This window comes from Silene latifolia, chromosome 6, assembly GCF_048544455.1.
Source record: "Silene latifolia isolate original U9 population chromosome 6, ASM4854445v1, whole genome shotgun sequence".
In the NCBI taxonomy this organism is placed as follows: domain Eukaryota; kingdom Viridiplantae; phylum Streptophyta; class Magnoliopsida; order Caryophyllales; family Caryophyllaceae; genus Silene; species Silene latifolia.
Genome location: NC_133531.1, coordinates 2,866,665 through 2,886,004, shown reverse-complemented (window position 1 = coordinate 2,886,004; position 19,340 = coordinate 2,866,665). Strand labels below are relative to the sequence as shown.

Here is a 19,340-nt window from a genome sequence, read left to right as displayed (position 1 = left end):
TACTCGTTTTACCGTTTCCTTATTCATTACGTGTAAAACTAGTGACAAACCATATCGGGAAAGAGCGACATTTCCAAACAAACGGTGTCGTATCAAATCCTTCGTTGTAGTTTTAGCTTTACTCTCGTTCGTTAATATTTTTCCCACCAAAAATTTCCATGAAACTCTCGCTCTTAACTTGAAGCATTTGTTATTATCATCGCTAATCGCAATTATTATTTCTCAATCATTCTTAATTCGCTAATCAATTTCCTCAATTTTTAGGGTTCATCATTTTCACCCCTTTTTATCGGTAATTTTCCGTTTCTGCAATTAATCTGTTCAATTTCGCCGCATTATGATGCCTTTTCTAGTTCTCTTTAGTTTTTCTGATTGATTTTTGTTCGATTTATTGTTTAAATTATGTGCTAAACTAAATTTGTGTTAAGGATGTAATTATGTGTTTTAATTTCTGGAAATTTGATTGTCATACGTTACTTTTGGTTAATTTGCGCCGTAGGTGTTGATTATTTTTCCAGTTTTTCTAGGTTTTCCTGATTGATTGATCGTTTATGTTCATCTATTTTGTTTATATAAGCTGTTAACCTAAATATATGTTAAGAATGTAGTTGTTCGTTGCTGTGTGTTTCAATTTCTGGAAATTTGATTGTCATACGTTTGTCTTTGTTAATTTTGCGCCGTTTGTTGATGTTTTTTTCTCGAGTTTTTGTAGGTTTTATTTATTGATTGATCGATTGTGTTTGAAATAGTAGGTGTATGTTTGAATTTCTGGTAGTTTGATTGTCATAACTCATACGCTAATCTTTCGTAATTTTTCGCCGTATGTCGTCTGAGTTCTCTGGTTTTTTTTGGTTGATCCATGGATGTATTTTTGTTATTTATGAAGTATTTACAATTGTATATTTACCGTTATACTATTCTCTATTATTAGGTTTGGCCGTTGACGAAACATGTTCATATTCTGTTGATAAAAGATGTCCCTCGTCTAACAGTATAATGTAATTTATCTCCAAACGTTAATTTGTGTTAGAAATGTTGTTTTCCGAAAGTTCTGGAAATTTGATTGTCATATGCTCATATGTTACTTTTTTATTAGCCGTGTACGTGTTATACTTGTAAGATGATTATGTTACTATGTGGCTAGCCGCTAGATATGGTAGCAATTGTTTGATTTTATGTTACTGATCAGATAACACTTTATATGGTGCTGTTTTGAGAGTCTATATGATTTGTTCTTATTTTCTGTAATTGAAGCTATCACTGTCTGTTATGCTTTATGAAACCTGAATTAGCTGAACAGACTTAGAGCGTGATTTCTATGGGTACACATTCATCGTCGTTAAGCTGGCCGTTGGAATACTTGAGTCTATTTATGTCAATGTTCGCACGGTATTGGTGTAAAACAAGGAGATACTCTGGATTTGATCGGACTCATTCTTATGCATCCACATTTTTGCATGTCAGGAGTTTTTGCTTGATATATGGACGTTGAGACTTTGTGATATGCTGATTCAAGCCCGTCTTTAATGGTAATTATTTGTCTTATCAAGGGTTCTACGAAAGATGATGTTCATGGTCTCTGTTGTAGATTCGTAGGGCTCCGTTTTTTTTTGGTTATTTTTTTTTTCGTGCACTTTTTTTCTCGTAATTGTCGCATCTTGCATGACCTATCAACGGTTTATCAGGTAATGATCTAGCTAGTAGGATGAAGGCAGGTAGATATGTTTGAAAATGTTCGATGTTTAGTATTCCTCTACTGTAGACTTGGAGTTACATACAAGATCTGCGTGATGTCAAGTTAGTGATATATGCTTCATTCTAATATTTTGAAACATAATTTGATTTCCACAGGCTCAGAATAGTGGATTGGGTAATGGAAGGGTCGTGCCTCCGCTTTTTACTTCAGTACCAGCTCTCAGCGATGCTGCTTCTTATCTTAGTGATACAACATCATATATAACCAGTTGTTTCCCTGGATTTTCTGGTGAGGAATTTCTTGTTATTATAACGACAACTCTGCTTTTGGTGTTCTGTGTGTTTTGTGCCATCTTATTTTAAAAATGTTTTGCATTGAGGATGAGATCCCCTCTTGAAGGTTTTAGGGACAATTTGATTTATTTAGGATCTTTAGAGCCAGGCAACTGTAGCTTTTAAAATACCGAGTATACGTTCTCTTGTTTAATACGGAGTACAATTTGCTGTCGTGTGTTAACCAAATTATTTCTTGCTCTGTGTATCTACATATCATAGGCTCATACTTCTTTAGTGGCCGTTTTACATTGTTAGGGCAGGCAGCTTTTATCAAATCGGATCAGGGGTTACTACATTTTGTTTGAAACTGTATAGTTGCACTTTTTATGGATTTCAAACATAGGAACTTCTGCTAATATAACAAACTAAATTATTTGTAATTCCAATGTTAGTTATACTCAATAAATATTGCTGGCATGCCTGCACAAGTATTTTATGTTTCTGACACATCTTGTTTTTTCATGCAATTATGAGAAGCTGCATTTTTTATACTGATTTCCTGGAGTATCTCGATGAAGATGGTCTTAGAAATTAGAATTACGTTTCTTTTTCTGTAATGGTGTTGTGCAAGTTAGCTTATCCTACTATCTTGCTGATGCTGTAGATCAAGGCACGACAAGAGATGACGTTAGAGATGAACATGAATTGTTGCCTTTGGTATCAGAACAATCTGGTCCGCTTTCTAGGGGTCAGCTGTATTTGACTGAAGGGTCTAGAAGTGATTCTAGACATTCAAGCTCAACTGACATGCCAACCGATGTGCCAGAATCTCAAAATGGCATTGTAAGAGGAGCAGCAAACTCTTCATCAGACACTTCTGGTGCTTTAGTTGTTTCAACTTCTGCTGGTACCGGCATTTCACTCTTTCAGGGGTAAGATCTCTTTACATTTCATAGGTACTAGCACTTCTATGATAAGATCAGTGCATATAATTCTCAATGGAGACAAGGGTCAGCTTTTTTATGCTGCTATTATTCGATAATGTGCCCAGCCACAATCCTACTTTCAGAAATGTACTTTCTTAAAGCCTTATGCGCTTCTCTTTTCTTAAAGTATTAGATTGGTTGACCCGGTTTTGGTTAAGGACCTAAAGGGCAAGGGTTGGAGAGGTAGCCTCTTTGGTAATGATGATGGGATGAGAGGATATCTGGTTTGGTTAATCCAATTGCTCTTCAGTAGCTGTAATATGTTAATAATTGGCTGTTTAATTGTCTGTTCAGCCTCACCCCTTGGATACTAAAGCTGATTCTGTACGCACCAGTAATAGCAAATCACCGTAGCTCACACGTCTCCTACTAGTCAGTAGTCACTGATTTATACGTAATACCCTAAAACTACTATGATTGGAATGGGTGTTTGTTGTTTATTACAGCAAAATACATTCATGAATTTCTACTCTTAAACATTATCCTTTTCTTATGATGCTTGAGTAGCCCCGTTTAATCATGTCTACAGCAAAAGGTTCCTCTGGATTGATCCTTTTGGGTTTTTTTTCTTCTCTTTTGTTTGTAGGTGTTTTTTTTCTTTCTTTGTCTCTACTTAATTGATGGTTTTGTAAATTTTATTATTTGGAAATCACTTAGTGTTGTACTCCCTCTGACACAATTCTTCCTTAACGTTTTCAAAACCCCCCTCACAGAAAAAAAATTGCAAAAGTTAAAACTTGGTTGTGTCAGAGAGGGTTCGAAATTTGGTTTGGCTGACTGAGAAGCTGTCATGAAAAAGTTTGCTGAAAAATCTGCACTCTCATTGACATCCGTTGGCTTTAGTGTCTTTACGGTTTTCCCTTGTTTTAGTTTTTTTTTTTAAATCTTTGCTACGGTAAAGGCTTCTACTTTTGTTAATGTTTAGGTTTTTTACTTTTGTGTCCATGGCTCTGTGCTAACTAGATGGCTGTTGAAGTGTTTGCCACTATGTTACTCCAATACTGCGTTGGTCACATGTCCGACATTATGCCCAGACAACACGACACTTCATTTTAGAACAAAAAATTGAAACTCCACGGAACCGTATCTGACACTCCCACACTGTATCATGTCCGACAGTTACAGCCGAGTCGGAGTAACGTAGGTTTGCCATGAGTTTGAAATGCTATCAAAGAAGGGACTTCCAGTAAATTCGTTAAACATTATGTGGCGTCGTCTTATTTATTTCTCATGTTGGTTTTTTATGTGTTATCCTGATGACAGGCTTATCCAGCGAGCACGGAGGACTGTTCATGGATCAGCAGATGATATTGGCTGGCTTCAACGTGATCCAGCTATGCCTCCAGTGGAAGATGGAACTGAAAGATTTATGGAAATTCTAGATAGCATCGGGTACTACTCCAACAGTCCAATTGGCCTCTTGCTGTTTCAATATCTAGGTCACTGTGTGTGTTCATTTTGATAAACTATTTCCTTTGTCAGTCATGGTGTCCACAGGCTCCCAAAGTCGGTGATTTACTTGTTGGTTCCAGGTACTAAACATTGCTCTTTTATGAATAGTGACATACTGCGTAGAACACATGGGTACTAGCTAGAGATTGTGCATTATTTGGTCAAATCCCCACGCGTTTGACTATATCTCATTGGTATATTTATAGGTCTTTTTAGTAACCACGGACCACTCTATTTTTCCAACACAAAAACCTACTTCTCAAAGATGGGTTTAACGTGTCATATTGCCAAGATTCACAGTGAGGTAATTACTTGGAATTGTATTGAAGGCAGCGTTCTATGCATATTATGTATTCCTTACATTGCTGAACATATGTTCTGTAACAGGCTTCAGTCGAGAAAAATGCAACAGAATTGAAAGATTATATTGAGGAGATTTACTGGGGTTCCAATAAACGTGTCATGTTGCTTGGTCATAGCAAAGGAGGAATAGATGCTGCGGCTGCTTTATCTATGTATTGGCCTGATTTGAAGGATAAGGTAGCTGGCTTGGCATTAGCTCAGAGCCCTTACGGTGGCAGTCCAATAGCTTCAGATATCCTTCGAGAAGGTCAACTAGGCGATTATTTTAATGCACGAAAAATCATGGAAATCCTGATCTGTAAAGTAATTAAGGTAAGATTTTGTTGTCCGTTTTCTCTTACTTATTTGGCTCCTATTGACAAGATTGTGAGCTGAGAAATTTTTGTTTTCTTCATGAAGGCCCTTTTATATGAAACCCATGACATAAGTTAGCTCGAGGTATTTAGAGTTAATTCATAACTCCCAGATTTTTTATACCTCATTTTTTAAACTCCCACCCTTCATAAATTTTTTTCCAAACCACCAACGTTTTCCGAGGATTTCCTCCAAGCTTTCACCAAAAGCCCATTTTTGACAAAGTAAAAGACATTTTTTCGATATCAATTATGATTGGTCGTTTTCTTCTACCAAAAGTTAGCTTCCTGTAAAAAAATGAAGATATTTCACGCTTGATACTCGCTATCCAAACAAGGGATTTTAAATCCCCTACTCTCCCTCCCTATCTTTTCCCTTCAAATCCCTCAATCCAAACACACCCTAAAAGAAGCTTATTTTGGCGTAACGAGACACTAAATTTAATATTTTCTGTTAGTTCTATTTTATGATAATACAAAGCAAAATGGCATAGCATAATAAACTGTATATGCTTCTTTTTATTGTGAAGTTGGGTCATTTAGTGCAACTTCCAACACTATTTTCATTATGGGTAATTCGTAAATAGCTTCTTTATGGTGTTAACATAGTGTAAAGCTTCATGCATCCAGCAATTCCAGCTCCTCCTTATTCCGCTATTTTTAATATTTTGTCGTATAAATAGTAAAAAAACAAATTTTTCTCTAGATATTCTTTAAAATGTTCAAAGAAACACTGGGAATGAAATGTTCAAGATCTCTACTATTTCTGACTTATCACTGTAATCTTATACCGTATGTGCTGCTGACTGACTGTTTCTTGTCCTTAACATTGAAGGGGGATCTGCAAGCTTTGGAAGATTTGACATACGAAAAAAGGCGGGAATTTCTGAAGAGAAATCCCTTGCCTAAAGAACTTCCGGTTGTTTCATTCCACACAGAAGCTAAAATCTCGCCAGCTGTACTAGCAACATTATCTCATGTGGCACATGCTGAGCTAGGCCAGGCTGCAAAGATACCGGTGATGATACCTCTTGGTGCTGCCATGGCGGCATGTGCCCAGTTGCTTCAGGTTAGGTATGGTCAGAAAAGTGATGGCCTTGTGACTTGCCTTGATGCCGAAGTCCCTGGCTCGGTTGTGGTGCGGCCAAAGCGCAAGTTGGATCACGCTTGGATGGTGTATTCTTCTTTGAACGATGACACGTCTGAAGCAAATGCATCACAGGTATGTGAGGCCCTTTTGCAGTTACTCATGGAAATAGAACAGAGGAAGCAAAATGGACACGGTGTGAAAGATGAATGACCTCTCTTATAGGTTTGAAAACATATGTTTTCTGCTTCATAATCTGTCAGGGTGCTATGTATCTAGTGTAATCCCATAGTTTAGTTGAGGCACAAAGGTTCACCTCTGTCTTATTTTGTAACCTTCGAACTACACAATGGTGTAATTCTGGTGTTTTAGTTCCAGTTTTTGTAACTTCTGCTGCTGTAAGATTCATATGAAGTCATTGGCACACTTGTAATAGACGTCAACAATGAACGTGTGAATTTGCAGTGAAAATGATGTTTTGAGGTGCAAGACGGCTGATATTTCTGGGTAACATTTTTTGCAGCAATAACCATTTTTTTACAGGTTGTCTGAAAGGATATTGTCCTTGTTGTCAACACAAGGTAATGGTATGCACATCTGACCCCTTAACCTGTCTCTAGTCTAGCGCACATTGAGGCAACTTCGGTAATGTTTGTTGAATGTGCAGTGGCTCAATGGTATTCATTTAAGCACAACGTTTGAGCTTTATCAAAGCAACTTAATGTAACATAAAACATTCCTTTTGGCAAGTCGGAGACTTCTTTCACGTACTTGTGTCGCTTACTTATTGTTGGTTGAGTTGCTTAAAATGTTCATTGTAAATCAAAGTATTTAGGAACTTGGTAAAGCGTATTATTATTGACTAACCATCCAAATATATTGTTGTTTCTTGTTTTAACATGACAGAATCCTGTGACTACGTTTTTGCATGTACTTCGAGATGGAATCAAGCATCTGTATGAGCGACAACCAAGACCCGGGCTCATCAATAGGTTCCTCATTCATCACAGAGATTATTTAATGTCATGACGATGTCACTGATTGATTGGTATTTAGGAGGGGCAGTAACTGAAAACAACATTGACGAGCCAGGAAACATCAGATAAGAGTCGAGTATAAAATGCCAAAAAAAAAGACTTCAACATTCTCCTGTGGCCTGTTGACAACAAACCAGTCAGTTTCACTTAAACATTCTTTGGATAAGTTGATATGCTTGATATTGCCTGCTTTTTCTTCCTTTTTCTTATGCTCTTTGGATAAGTTGAGACCAATTCTGTTAGTGTCATTTTCCAACCTTTTTAATATTCCATTCCCGAGCTCAAATCTATTTTCGTGAATGGGAAATCGCGGTAATAATTTAAAGAGGATGATGGAGTGAGTAACTTCTTCATGGATATCTAGACGATGATGTAATTGAGTTGAATTAACAGTTATCAGATGTATCTGCCGAGGAAATCCATTGATAGTTTGATACATAATTTTTTGGATATCCTAGTTGAAATCTGAAAGCCTGATTTTGCAGCTCTGATTAGAGCTATGCGGGAGTGTGTCCCTTTTTCTGTTTATTAGTATTAAGTAAGCTTGGATAAAGGATGGAAGCCATAGTTGGTTCGTGGTGGATAATGTCAATGTCACACTTGATAGAAATGAGTTGAAATTTGGAAATCACCCTTAGTTATGCGATGCACTCAATAGGCTTGGATGTAGTGCACTTTCAAGTAAGGATAAATTTCATTTGTGTCCCTGTACCCAAAGTTGTGATATAATTTCAGAGTTTTGGGTCATGAAATACCGACGCATACATGTGATGAAGATTAGTAGGCTGTAACGGATGCGTGACCCTGGAAATGTAGAAAGGAATGAAGTGTCTTACCTGACTTTTTGTACTTTTTTTTTGGGCTTTGTTACAGTGTGATAATCATACAGTTCTATATAGTCGTGAGAATCATAGGTAACCTCAGTAAATGTTAAATGGTGTTTGGTAGGGAGATCATTGAGTATGGTTATTTAGGAAACCGTTGTTAGAGAGGTTTTAAAGTTAAACGTAGCTTGTCTGTTTAAGTTTTTGATTCTTGATGAGACTAAATTTTAATAAATCCTAATAACTCAACAAATGGCTGCTTTTTCATGTGATAAAGGTTCACTTCTATGGCTCTAGTGCTCTGCGTATCCCATCATGATAATGATGCATTCTCTTCAACCACATTTTTCTTTCTTAGTGGAGTTAGAGCATTAATCTCCTGAGAATGTTTATCAGCATATGATTCCTTAAAACTAGATTATTCCTCTCTCGCAAAACCAGCATATGATTGTTTCAGGTTCTAGCTCTATAAATTCTTCATCTTCTTTGCCATCTTTGGCTGCAACAATCTCTACTTCACTCTTGCTGTAGATTCTTTCGAATTTGTCATCTGTTGTTTTTTCCGTGACCATGCTGCTTTCAATGTAAGTTATGCAGCTTTGAGCATGTGCAGTATGCCTGAAGTAGCAGTTAGTCGATGACACTATTTTATTTACTATGGGTCCTGTAGATTTAGCCTTCTGTTTTCAACAAAGTGATAAGACCGAGTTCATCCCACCCGTTACCTTGCCCTAATCAGAATCCTTTGTTAGACAGGTTAAATTAGTGGATTAGAATTCAACCGATGAATCTCCGACACATTTTGTTATAGATCATACAAACACCCTTCTAATTTCAGCACAAGGTTAGGGCTACATACATTTTCTGCCTTAGAAGTAGGTTGAGGGAAATTGTCCATGCATTTTTTAATAGATGTCATCCACCCGTCAATCCGTCCTAAATAGCATAATGTTGTTGTACTACAGTATTAGTGACATTGTCCACTGAAGGATACAGGCTCTTCTTTTAGCTCTTAATCTGTTATAACATCTTTATGAAATAATTAATTTGGGTTAAAGTAATTGTTCTCTAACATTACATCCTCTTGATGGTGATTGTGATGCTATAGGCTTGCTGAAAGAACTCGGAAATATATTCGCGGATCTGCAGATGACATTGGTTGGCTGCAACGTGATCCATATATGCCACCAGTAACTGATGGGACTCGAAGGTTTATGGAAATACTTGACAGCATCCGGTAACTATTCCAATTTTGCTTCTGGTATTCTGTCCACTTTCTCAAAGTTTTGCTCGTTTTTTAATCTAGTAATCTCTTTTCTCAGTTTTGGAGTCCACAAGCTACCCAATACCCTGGTTTATTTGCTTATTCCAGGTATTACAGATTAATTTCATGCTTAAACAACACTTGATGTGTGTATGGTTCTGCATAAGAGCTGAACCATAGCTAAAAATCCCTAATAAAAGGAAACATCTGACAACGATACTAGATGACCTTGTACTTGTGCTGCTTTGGTTTTTCACTCACTCCATCATACTTAAAGCCTTAACAACACTTGATTTCTGTAATGCATCTGCACAAGAGCTGAAACTTAGCTATAGTTCCCTAATAAATGGAAACATTTTTTACTTATGTTGCTTAGATACTTCACTCACTCCATTGTTCCAACACAATAACATTTCATTTTAGACAAAAAGCATGAAACATATTTACAAGATAGTCATGTTTGAGACTCGGCTAAGCGCCGTGTGCGACACTTGCAGCCAAGTTGAAGAATCATATCCCTTGTATTCTAGATTTCTGGCTACGCCATTTGGTCTTTGTTATTATTACTCCCTCCTATTCTTTTGCTTCAGCGCTAATATTTAGCAGAACAATTGCGTTAGATAATTGATCAGGGTAAATGAACAATGATGAAACTATGAGAGGTAATTGTGTGTCATATATGATATGTTCCCTCCCATTCTTTGGAAGTAATATATTTTTGAAAAGAGATGTTTTAGTCTTTTAGACCCCATAATTTCCTGAACATAGAAATGAGATAATTACATTTGATTTGCCGAAAAAGAAAAATGAACGATTGCAAGAATAGGAGGGAGCAGTAGTTGCTGATTTATCATTAAGATGTGATTCGGACTAGCTTAGCTTGTGTTTGTTTTGTTTATCAGTTATTATGGCCCTAGGGCTTGATCCAGAGAAAGATGCCTTCCTCTAATTTCCTTGTTAGAGCCTGGCTAGCACCTCTTGCAACTCATTAGTATGTTACATGTTGACAGGCCTTGGTAGCAACCATGTACCGCTCTACTTTGTGAACACAAAAACCCACTTGACGAATTTAGGTCTCACCTGCTACATTGCTAAGATTCACAGTGAGGTAAATACTCGCTTCTAGCACACATAACGCAAGTCTCGACCCAATTTTCAGCATGTATCATTTGTTACCTGCCTCTCTGTATTGAATCAACACAAAGTGCAGTGTTACATGGATCCAAACCCCCAACGTGTAATAGTAGAGAGCATCTGAGGCACTTGAGAAACATTGATGTTGTAGTATACTTATGGTCTTATGGTGTTGGTAGATGCACGTAATACGAGACCGGTCCTCCGGCCCCGAAAAGCTTAATCTTTATACTGTATATATTGAAAATCTTTATTTTTTGTATAATAATATCTTCAAATTAATAGCAGGACCAGAAACAAAACTTTCCAAATGCGCCACTGCTTAAGGAGGTTTTTTCGTTTACATGCTTCTTTTACTAAGCTTGTATTCCTTGACAGGCATCAGTAGAGAAAAATGCCAGAGATGTGAAACAACAGATTGAGGAGATATATCGGACGTCTCAGAAACGCGTGATGCTGCTTGGCCATAGCAAAGGTGGATTAGATGCAGCCGGTGCTCTATCCATGTATTGGTTTGATCTCAAGGACAAGGTTGCTGGCTTGGCTTTAGCCCAAAGTCCATATGGTGGTACTCCTCTAGCTTCAGATATAGCCCGGCAAGGACAACTTGGTGATCTTTTTCTTAGAGCCATCGTGTTCTTGGTCTTTAATATTATCAAGGTAATTATTTTTATGTTTTTTTCTTTTTTTTGTTTGTTCGTTCTTTTGTCTTTGGAATAACATGGAACTAGTCAAATGTTCACTGAATTGTTTGCGCTAGTTATACTATTGATTTACGAAAGATTCTTGGGTACACCGGGTGTACAAGATTATCGTACACCCTAACCAATGATAAACCTTTAAACATATTCCATTTAGATTTTGCTTTATTATTTATGGAAAATGTGGATAATTCTAATAATCTTATTGGCTCGGGTGTACGATGACGTGGTACACCCGGTGTACCCAAGAATTTTTCTTGATTTACTCTCTCGATATAATATTATAATCTATATTATCCACCTTTGACTGTAGCGATCAACCTATCAATACTATTTCATCTAAATATCTAGAATTCTGTGTTTTCAGCTCATGAATTACAGAATTAGGCTTTATACATCAAGAGCTAGCAATCAGGTTACTAGGGTCTATTTTAGGTCGCGTTAAAATGGGTTGGGTTTTTTCAAAGCAATATAACTTTTCTAGAATTCCAGGTCAAGTCGTATTTGGTTGACCAGTTAGGGACCTTTGGGTCATGATGAGGTCGGGGTTAATTATTGTGATAGGCCAGATTCGGTTCAGGACTTTAAGTTTATCAGGTAAGTTAGTAGTAGGCTTTTCATGTCTTCTAAAGTACAGCTGTATTGTCGTAACTCTCAACAGAGTTGGCTTTGAGGCAGTGTGCTAATGTTTAATTGTTTTAAGGATCGAGTATGTGCATTAGTTACTGATTTGCTGTTATGCTTCAATACCTGTCCATGAACCATAAGGGCGATGTTCGAGCATTAGAAGACTTGACATATGAGAAAAGAAGGGAATTTCTAAGGAAACATTCCTTGCCAAAAGAAATTCCGGTAGTATCATTCCACACTGAAGCCGAAATATCTTCAGCTGCAATGGCGACATTGACTCATATGGCAAACATAGACCTTTGCCTGACAGGGAGACACGAGGTGATAGTGCCTTCAGGGGCTGCAATGGCGGCGACTGCCTGTGTTGTTCAGACCAAGTACGGAGAAAAAAGTGACGGGCTTGTGACTCGTCGTGATGCTGAAGTCCCTGGATCAGTCGTGGTGCGCCCTAGCCGCAAGCTAGACCACCAGTGGCTGGTGTTTTCTTCTGTGAAGGATAGTTCATATGAAGCTAGTTCTTCACAAGTATGCGAGGCTCTGTTACAGTTGCTCCTGGAAACAGGCCAAAGCAAGAACTGGAACTTTGCTTGAAGCCTTGAAGGATGAATAAGCTGGAGGGTGTGTTTGTCTGGTAATTTGTGGCTCCTTCGTTCGTGTCTTGGATCAAGTTACTCGAGTCGGGTTAGTTTTCTTGGTCTATCTTGGTGTCGGTGTCGGTGTCTGTGTCTGTGTCTGTGTGCGCGTGTTTTCCTTTCAGTGTGGTGCTTGTATTTGTGACTGTCGCATAAGATCAGTTTACTGATGTACTCCCTCTGTGCTCCGTCTTGCAGTAATTTTTTTGTTTTGCCTAATTAGTAGTACGATATTCGACTAATGAAAAGTAGCGATAATTGATAAAAGTTTATGAGCAGGGAGAAGATATATAACCGAAACAACGAAGATTATTGTTGACAAAATGAAATGTACCCATAAGAAAGTCATTGTAGTATAGATCGAGTAATAATCTACACTTCGTCTCATACTCTCATGTAACACAGTAGTACGACATATAATGGTCTTATTTGATATGGAGTAGTATTTGTAAATAACCTTGTCAATATTTGGTTGTAGGAACTTGAGAATTTTGATACCTTGTGCATATATTCTTAATTTCTTATCACTTTATGAGCAGTAAATGAATGCCGAGTAATTTTTTCACGGTGAGACCATCGTATTCTATAAGTTGTGCTTTCTTTTGTACAGTTGGCTGGCAAATTTCTGGCAGAAGATTGCCTTTGTTTAAGTGTAGAAAATGGTCATGTCTCAGATATAGGAGCATGCATAGCCCTCATATTTAACCCATGCCTGACAATTATGTCATTCATAAATTCCCAATTTAAACATTACAGTAATATTTACCCAAAATTGTCTCTTTTTCAAGTTTGTAGTATTGGCTAACACAAATTCTCATTATAGACGGACAGTATCCGTTTATAATGAAAGACGGGCCAAATATAATACGACTTTCTTAATAGGACAAATAACAAGTGGGGTGGTGAGGGCAGAAAATGTCACCACTTTCATTGTATTTGACCCGTCTATAGCAATAGACGGATATACCCGTCTATAGAAAGACTAATTGATTCAATAATTATTTATCCTCTTTCACGTGGTAAGATTCAATAATTTCTTTTGCTTTTGTGGGTCACTGCTATGATAGTGAATTACTGAGTACGGAATAATTATTTATGCTCTTTTTGTAATCATTGGATTCCCTTACTAGCCAGCTGTGATTTGTTCTCCATTTGAATTGGTAAAGAACTAAACGAGAATGATAACGTTAAAAAGGAAATGTATTCTGTCACTCGTTATGAGAGCATTGTTATAATAGCGCAACTTTTCTGAAATGTTTTTGAGTGGTAGAGTACATTATCAAGTGGACGTTATGATTCCGCTTTAATTCTTACCAATCCAAATAACGAACATCGCAGCTGGCTCGCAAGGAAACATTATCGAGTGGCGGTTTAACCGCCCAAATCAAATGTATAAAACTTCCGTCTTCTCTTGAGATTACTGCGGTGTAGGAGAGTTATCTCCACTAATGGCAGACTTCGTCGTCTTGCTTTTCACCTTTTTTATCTACGTTCTTTTCGCAAGAGCGTAAGTACACCTTGTTTTTGCCACCTGGCGGTTCATATGTATCAGCGGTCTCTGGAAGTTAGTTGTGATGGTGAAGCTGTTGCAATCGCTCGTTATCAATACTCCGTTGTACTCCATACTATCTTAGGTTTATTAGTTTATATTACTGATACTGTTGTAGCTTTTAGTAATGGATGTATTATGGGCTCGGAGAGTCTGACCCTTATGTAATACATCTTTTCAATTCTACAAAAAAAAAAAAACATTCTTGCCAAGTTATGGAGTACTGATTTATTTGGAACAATCACATGGACGGTTCTAAAAGATGATTCATGACAGCCGACCCCAAATCAATTTGGGATTAAGCTCTGATGTTGTTGTTGTAATCACATACCATATAGAACTACGGAAGTATGGAACAATCAACTACCACCAAGGGAACAGTCACAAATATTACTATACAACCAGTTGTATAATAAACATTATACAACCATATGCATTAAGTCGAGCTTATGTGCAATTTTATTGAGTTTTGTATGAGTGTATTTTTTTTATGTTTAAGTGTGTGAGTTCAAAAACTTTAAAGCATAGCTCGGATTCTTTTTAACAAAACTCGAAAACTTTAGTACACAGCTCGGATTCTACACCATACAACCGTATACAACTGGTTGTATAATCTACTAATTGGGGAACAGTTAGATTAATATAAATGGTCTTCCTCTTTAGAAATCCGGTGAAAGGATTCGAGATTGTGGAAAATACTGTTTCCTCAAAATTATTGTTGTCCGCCTTGGTTATCGACTTTCTTATATTCATTTATAAAAGTCGCGAGTTTTGTATATCCTTTAGAACCGTTATTGCATAATTAGGATTTAGGAATGTGTATTTGTGGAAGGCAAATTATAGGGTAACCTAATATATAACGCATATTCTTGTTTCAGACGGTCAATTTTTGTCTGAAGTTCCAGACGGGAATATGTGATCATTTTATGGTTAAATGTAACCACAATGGTACACCCAGTGTTACAGCTTATGGTAACTTGTTTTTCAATAATGGTCACATTTGGCTGTAAAATGGTTACAAAATCTCGTCTTATTACTTCAGACCAAAATGGTCCGTCCGAAGCAAGACCAACTACATATATAAGGGTCACAAGTCACAACTACTTTTACCACGAGGTGTTATTCTTTATTTATATGGTACAAAACTTCTTTGTGCAACAAAGTTGGAGAGTACATCTACTAAACTAGGAATTCATTGGTTTCTTTTTCTACTTTTCTACCCTTTTACTCCTTTATATCTTGCATTCTTTCCTTTTCTGGGTGCTGCACTCCTGCCTTATGCTAAAGGTAAATAGTGTAGGCCACATATAGCATCTTTCTACTATTACTTCCCTTCTGGTGCACGTTTTTCTTGTTTTCCCAGGATTGAGATGTCTTGTAATTTACGACCGTCCCAGATGAGAATTTGTGCGGATAGAAATATTGTGTAAATCTACTATGTTTATTCGTGGTCATCCTTCCGTCCTTATCCTTCCTATCACCGAGGAGCTTGTTCTTCTTTATGTTGTTGTTTCAGTTTTAAATAAGTTTTATGTATGTCTTAGGTATGGCTTTGTAGTGCTAGACTTAGCTGTAGAGTTTCCGGTGCTACCTAGTCGAGTAGCTTACGTTGTATCTTGTGGAACATTGTAAGTTATTCTCCTACTGTTGTCAAAAAAAAAAAAAAAAAAATACTTGGAAGGGGATCATACCCTTGCATGACTCTGATCAACACTAAAATAGTACTCCCTCCGTCACGGTCAATAGTTTGCACTTTAATTTATTTTTTCGGGTGTTTCAGTCAATAGTTTACACTTTTTTTTTTCTACTGTAGTAAACAAACCGACCCATGTGGGTGAGACCTTTACATTTTCTCATCTCAAGTTACTTTTGATTTTCTAATAATTGTCAACTTATTCCTCTCTCCTTACCTTAATAATCGTGTATAAAGCAACGGTAAACTATTGAGTGAGACGGAGGGAGTACTTCGTAATCCATATGTTTGGATTTTGTCGAAATATTGAAGGTATCCACAATGATGACGGGTACGGGTACAATTTTATGTTATAACTAAAATATTGTATGTCGTCGACTAGAATACGAATTTTCGTGTTTAATTTAGTTGTCGTAAAAAAAATAGAAATTGCCGGTCGAGAAAAAGGATTGTACATCGGATGTAATACATCATACTTAATGACTTTTTGAGTTTTTGTGTATTTTTTTCGAGTACTATAGAGTTTATAAATTACATTTTAATTTTATGATGTCAAAAATTAATTTTTTTTGAGCTTATATGTAATTTTTTTGAGTTATAATATAACTTTTTGAAATTAAAGTTTTAAGTAAATAAGCTCAAAAACTTTAAAATAAAACTCAAAATTTTTAGATTAAAACTCAAAAACTTTATCTTGATGCTCAAAAACTATACTATCTGATGTACTACATCAGATGTATAATCCACTTACTGTTGCCGGTCTCCCTCATGGTGGCCAATGTTTTTTTTTCCATCTCTACTACTCCCAAAATAATCCATAGTCAATGGTCAAGTTATGCATGAATTACGCTCATATCATGTGAATCACATATTCCGTACCTGACTATTTAACACAAAATCAAAACGGTTCATCGGCCTGTAACTCGCAACTAGTTAAGGAATCGGAATTTGAATTGATAACTTATCAAATTGTAGTGCAACAAGTTACTATATTAATCTTACAAAATGTAGGTGGGAATTTCATATTCTATAGCTTCTAGCACACCATAAGTCAAGCACTATTTCAAGGAGAATTGTCCACTTTCATTTCCAATTATTAACTTGCAAAACTTAATGTTAATATTGCCCGATCATGGCGAGGTCAAGCCGTCGTCCTCGCTGAACAATGAAAATATTAAAAGTTTTGATAAAAGTTTTTTTTTTTTTACTTTATTACATTAATTTGTAGTTCGTTCCTGGCACCACTATTGAACTCAACCCCTTTTAATTTTATACTCTATATCAACTCAACTTAAGATATTTACGAGTATCTTATAACAGTTTCTCGTGACTCTTAAAGCTGATATCTAATTCTGTAATTCGACTTATATGATTAGACATTGGTGTCTGGTACAATAAAACTGTGATTGTTTAATACTTTTAGGAGGAAATACTAGAAATGCAATGTTTTTACTAAAACTTCTCAACTTTACATCTTACTAGTAGAAATTTTACTTTAAAATGACACGAAACTAAGAGTAGTTCATGTATGACTTGATGCAAGTTTGACTAATTGCCTAACATGTGCTACTTCTTTTGAATTCTAAATAAATATGCTATGATCAATACTAACACAAAACTATTGACCATCTTTTGTACTTACATAACAATTAATTAAATTAAATGTATAATTAACAATTCTAATCTTAATTAAAATTAAAATTAAAATTATACCAACTACTTGTCTAATAAACCCACCCATAAACAATTGGGCCGTGGATCATGGTCTTCAAGCCCAAACATAACTTCCCCTCCTTCTTGTTCAAGCTGCCATGCAGAATGACCAAAATACCCTCCATTCCTTTGAGATGTACCATCAAGCACAAGGTCAGGCAAGTCAAACAATGACTCCTCATCGTCACCGCCACGTGGCCAAGTGGGCTCCACAGAGCTTGACCACTCACAGTTACCCTCACTAGACGACAAATTTGTGGTAGTTGAGGACATAGAGCTAGATGGGCTGACGTGGCATTGGGTGATCGTCAGCTCAGCTTCAGTAGCAGCTTTATTAGCTGCGACTTGAATGTCCTTAGGACATGTAGAGGCCGGTCGAGGTAACATATGAGCTTGTTTTGGAAAATTGAGGAATGCATTTTCACCCTTGATTGCTAAAGCCGCCACGTCATGGGCTCGAGCCGCCATCTCGGCCGTTGGATACGTCCCTAGCCATATTCTTGATTTTTTTCTAGGCTCTCTAATTTCGGACACCCATTTTCCCCAACTTCTTTTACGTACCCCTCTATACGTTATCTCTTTGTGTGTCACGGGCACATTATCATGGTCACAAATATTATTATTATTATTATGACCATTTTGCCCCTTGGATCGATTATCACGTACACTTGAGTCCAATTTTACTTTTTTGGACACTTTCTTAATGCCCATTTGGGTATTTGAAGAGATCGAGTCAGAAGCTGAAGATGAAGATAGAGATATACTGATACTGGCACTGGTCGTGGTCGTGGTTGTGGTTGTGGTTGCGGTTGTGATATAAGGTGAGATAGAGGTAGACAATGGAGACATAGATGTTTGGAAGAATATGTCTAAAGTTTCAAATGGAGATGTATGTGGTTCCATAATGTGGGTAGGAATTTTATAAGAGGTTTTATGTGTGTATATATATTGTTGCTTACTTGAGAGGAAAACAAGGGTAGAGGAGGTTTATATATATATGAATATAAATATATAACTTTTTAAGAGTATTATTACTTCGTCCCGGTGAGAAGTTATTCATTTTCGTTTTGGGCTGTATTAATCAATAATTATTTTTTCATTTTTTGTATATTTTTGTGGGTTTTTTGTCATTGGATATAAGAGATTGGTAATTTGTGTGGTTCAAAATCAATCTTGACAGAAAATAATATTCGAATATTACAGAAATACGATCATAATAATATTCTATCATGAACTATCAATATTACCGTAATATTCGAATATTACTTCCTATTACATCTCTTATATTTTCTTAGTTGGCGCCAAACATAATACAACAGATAACACTATTGATCGGAACGAAGGGAATATTATGGCAAAAAAAAAAAAAAGGTTTAAAGGGGGTAGGAGAAAAGGAAAAGAAGACCCTTGTTTTGGCAAAATTGATGGTATTACAGTTCATTTTAGTTTGTAAGATACCCCATGTGGCATACTTGATTGATACATGCACGGGTGTTATATTATCATTATCATTATAACGGTTCTAGAGATCCAATTTTTTCATACTAAAAAACATTTTTAATTTTGTCAACTACTCTGTATTTTTATTTGACATTTTTCGGTATATCGTTCATATTAGAGAATTTGTTTTTATTTGGTGTATACAAAATCAATAATTCTTGTATAAAATTGTTTTACATAAGTTTTATTGAAAAAAAAAAACATACCATGTATTTTACCAAATTAATCTCAATAAAATTAACTTTCACCAATCACTGTTTTTCAATGATAAAGGCATCAACGTTTTCTAATGATTTTACAGTGATATTATAAAACCGTTATACAAGAGACTTATTCTTAAATGTCTCAAACTTTTTTTTTTAATTTCATATTTTGGAGTTTTATTCATTAATATTTTCTAATATTCAGGAAAATTCCATAAGGTATTGGGTACGCAAAGTTTCATGTGCTG

The 19,340-nt window shown here is 36.3% G+C and overlaps 3 protein-coding genes across 6 annotated transcripts; 2 read left to right on the top strand and 1 right to left on the bottom strand.

The window, feature by feature from the left end:
* The first annotated feature begins 13 nt into the window (after positions 1-13).
* LOC141585967 (uncharacterized) lies at positions 14-6,701 on the top strand. The gene is made up of 9 exons (XM_074407054.1): positions 14-292; positions 1,465-1,529; positions 1,852-1,984; positions 2,636-2,903; positions 4,221-4,349; positions 4,440-4,489; positions 4,616-4,713; positions 4,797-5,084; positions 5,961-6,701. The coding sequence occupies exons 2-9, from the start codon at positions 1,527-1,529 to the stop codon at positions 6,423-6,425; spliced, it is 1,434 nt and encodes a 477-aa protein (XP_074263155.1). The 5' UTR covers positions 14-292; positions 1,465-1,526; the 3' UTR covers positions 6,426-6,701.
* A 552-nt stretch (positions 6,702-7,253) lies between these two features.
* LOC141585968 (uncharacterized) lies at positions 7,254-12,653 on the top strand. Of its 4 annotated transcripts, none has more exons than XM_074407055.1 (6): positions 7,254-7,385; positions 9,182-9,310; positions 9,396-9,445; positions 10,348-10,445; positions 10,850-11,131; positions 11,941-12,653. In XM_074407055.1, the coding sequence occupies exons 1-6, from the start codon at positions 7,333-7,335 to the stop codon at positions 12,391-12,393; spliced, it is 1,065 nt and encodes a 354-aa protein (XP_074263156.1). In that variant the 5' UTR covers positions 7,254-7,332; the 3' UTR covers positions 12,394-12,653. The 4 variants fall into 4 exon arrangements, with proteins under 4 accessions (XP_074263156.1, XP_074263159.1, XP_074263157.1 ...); XM_074407056.1 differs by lacking the exon at positions 7,254-7,385 and adding an exon at positions 8,543-8,657; XM_074407058.1 differs by lacking the exon at positions 10,348-10,445 and having other exon boundaries at positions 7,272-7,385; positions 11,941-12,603.
* A 4,519-nt stretch (positions 12,654-17,172) lies between these two features.
* LOC141658469 (ethylene-responsive transcription factor ERF035-like) lies at positions 17,173-18,348 on the bottom strand. Its single transcript, XM_074465416.1, has one exon. The coding sequence runs from the start codon at positions 18,290-18,292 to the stop codon at positions 17,393-17,395; it is 900 nt and encodes a 299-aa protein (XP_074321517.1). The 5' UTR covers positions 18,293-18,348; the 3' UTR covers positions 17,173-17,392.
* Between the last annotated feature and the right edge of the window lie 992 nt (positions 18,349-19,340).